The 2,350-nt window shown below is 48.9% G+C and overlaps 2 protein-coding genes across 2 annotated transcripts; one reads left to right on the top strand and one right to left on the bottom strand.

Moving 5' to 3' along the window:
• Positions 1-272: 272 nt before the first annotated feature.
• On the bottom strand, positions 273-732 carry Pmar_PMAR014749 (hypothetical protein; the record flags this gene model as incomplete). The annotated part of the gene is made up of 2 exons (XM_002768915.1): positions 273-296; positions 391-732. 2 exons carry the CDS (start codon positions 730-732, stop codon positions 273-275), a joined length of 366 nt encoding a protein of 121 aa, XP_002768961.1.
• Positions 733-1,343: 611 nt separating this feature from the next.
• Positions 1,344-2,166, top strand: Pmar_PMAR014748 (hypothetical protein; the record flags this gene model as incomplete). The annotated part of the gene is made up of 4 exons (XM_002768914.1): positions 1,344-1,477; positions 1,523-1,616; positions 1,931-2,008; positions 2,059-2,166. The coding sequence occupies 4 exons, from the start codon at positions 1,344-1,346 to the stop codon at positions 2,164-2,166; spliced, it is 414 nt and encodes a 137-aa protein (XP_002768960.1).
• Between the last annotated feature and the right edge of the window lie 184 nt (positions 2,167-2,350).

Genomic DNA, 2,350 nt, shown 5'->3' with positions numbered 1-2,350 from the left:
ACCATTGGCCACTCCTCCACTATCGACAACCGTACTGCCCTTCTTTAGGGACTCCCTGAGGAAAATAAAGGCCAAACATGCCATGATAAAGGTGATACCAGCAGAGAAGAAGACTGGTAGTCGCCAAGTGATGGTCCCCATACTGCCCCCTAGCAACGGCATCAAGGCGCCTATGGCAACCATCGCCCCCGCCAGAGACGAATACAGTGGCATTTTCTCTGGTGGAGCGATGTCCCCTAGATATGAGAAGGTCACAGGTCTCGTCCCAGTCGTCAAGCCGTTACACAGTCGCAAAACTGCGAACATCCAATACGAGTTGGAAAAGCCTTGTATGAGGTAGACCAGTGATGTCAACGAATAGGCTAGGATGAATACCGGCCTCCGGCCCACTCGGTCCGAGAGGGGGCCCATTATCATCACAGAGATAAACTGACCAAGGCCGTACATCGCCATCAACCACGACGCTGCAAAGGCGTCATCAGAGAACCCACCACTGCCCAGTTGGTCAACTATGGTAGAGAGCAGAGGCGCCAATAGGGTATAGCCCATGAAGTCTATGATGACCGACACGTACACTATGAACAGGTCGAGGAAAAAGCGAACACCCTTGTCGGAGCGAGTCAACGAGGTAAATGCTAGCCTCCGTGCTGAACGCTCTCGTGTATCATCGGATGAAAGCTCCGCGGTGATCACTTGAGAGACGTTCGAGCCGGTGACGCCATTGGTAGACATTATAGTGAGTAAAAACTACATCAAGAAGACTTACATTCAAATCGACGAACCCAGAGGGCGAGATGGAGAACCCATTGAGCTGACTCGAAATGTGCTCAGCGATCATCTGAGGCGTGTACCAGGCGGCTGGGCGTTTTAAGATACGAGCGTTACGACGTTAGAAGGCGTCTCCAGATTATGTTTTGCCACCTAAGCCTAGGTATTCAACGAAAAGAGAAGCTCTACCGGAGCAAGACTCGGGGTTGCTCTTCCAGTACAGTAACCTCGTCTACAGAAAAAAGTTCTCCCAAATAAAATTTCAGAACTACGTCCCGCGCGAGCAAAACAAGGATGTGATACAGTAATTGTATCACCCTGGTGTACTACAGAAGTGAATGAGGGTCCCGAGGGTAACCCTCGCGGCTCCCTAGACTAACCGTAGGGCTCGAGGTGTTCGAATGCATTAGAGAGCCCGAATCGACGTACGACCCGATTGACATCGTGATGAAAATGTCACGCGCCACGAAATTACAAAAAAACTTCACGCGCCACGAAATTCCACCCTTATCTCACGTCCAAGCCAATAGCTTCTATTAACGATGACGGCACTACCATCTCCTTCTGACTCTCCCATGAGCATTCATAACGATGAGGATATAACTGGTATCGAAAGAGGCGACGCTGTAAGACTTGTTGACCTACGTGACTATCCTGGGCTAGACGGCCAAACTGGTAGGATAGTCAGATTCGACCAATTATCACAGAGGTAGGGATCCGATTTGAAGATATTTCAATACTACTTTCCCTATAGGTATGATGTGAGACTGGATGAGACCAACGTGACGAAGCGAGTCAGAGGGCCCAACCTACGACGTCTTCTCACAGGCTGCGTCGTCGAACTGCAAGTACTGTTCGTGGGGACTCTTCCTTATAGGTCATCATCGAAATAAAAGGTTTGTAGTCTTGGGTTTGGGCGTTTCAGGATACTTGAGCCTATCACCCTCCGTGAAAAGGACTAAAACATGAGCTCTCTATGGACCATGTACGCTTACCTCTATCGTGGGGCGTAGTTCACCATCGTAACGGCCCCTACCATTGATATTCATCTAGTAGATACCAATTGGCATCCAGTGTATTGCCGTCATTGAATACTCTTATCATCGTTTTCTTTACTCACCATAGAGCTCGCATTTTGCCCTTCGGGGTCTCCTTTCTTCAGGGCCTCATCGCCGCCTATAAACTCAATGGAAGTATCGGTGAGTGTAAGGACTTCGACAAGCAGCTACAGCGTTACGTTGTAAGCAACATCAATCACAACCACAACCGATGCACTTTCTCCTCACTTAGGTTCTCTTAGATGGTGATGTCACGAAGAAAGTTAAACCCGAGAATGTAAAGGTGCTAACAAGCTATCGCAACAGCCAAATCGTCCCGACTCTACAGCAAATACGGTAAGACAGGAATCGTCACCTCTGTTGTGATTCGTTTCCTTTTAGGAGCATAAGAGACAATCGGGTCTCCGTTTCGTTGTCGTATCTCGAGCAGTGGCAGTTGTGTCCGATGCCATGTGTGCTGTCGAGCAAACATCTCACTAATTGGGAGGATATAAAAGGAGATCGGAGAGACAGGGATGAATACT

This window comes from Perkinsus marinus, assembly GCF_000006405.1.
Source record: "Perkinsus marinus ATCC 50983 genomic scaffold scf_1104296966904, whole genome shotgun sequence".
Classification (NCBI taxonomy): Eukaryota; Perkinsozoa; order Perkinsida; family Perkinsidae; genus Perkinsus; species Perkinsus marinus.
This window is presented reverse-complemented; position numbering and strand designations above follow the sequence as displayed.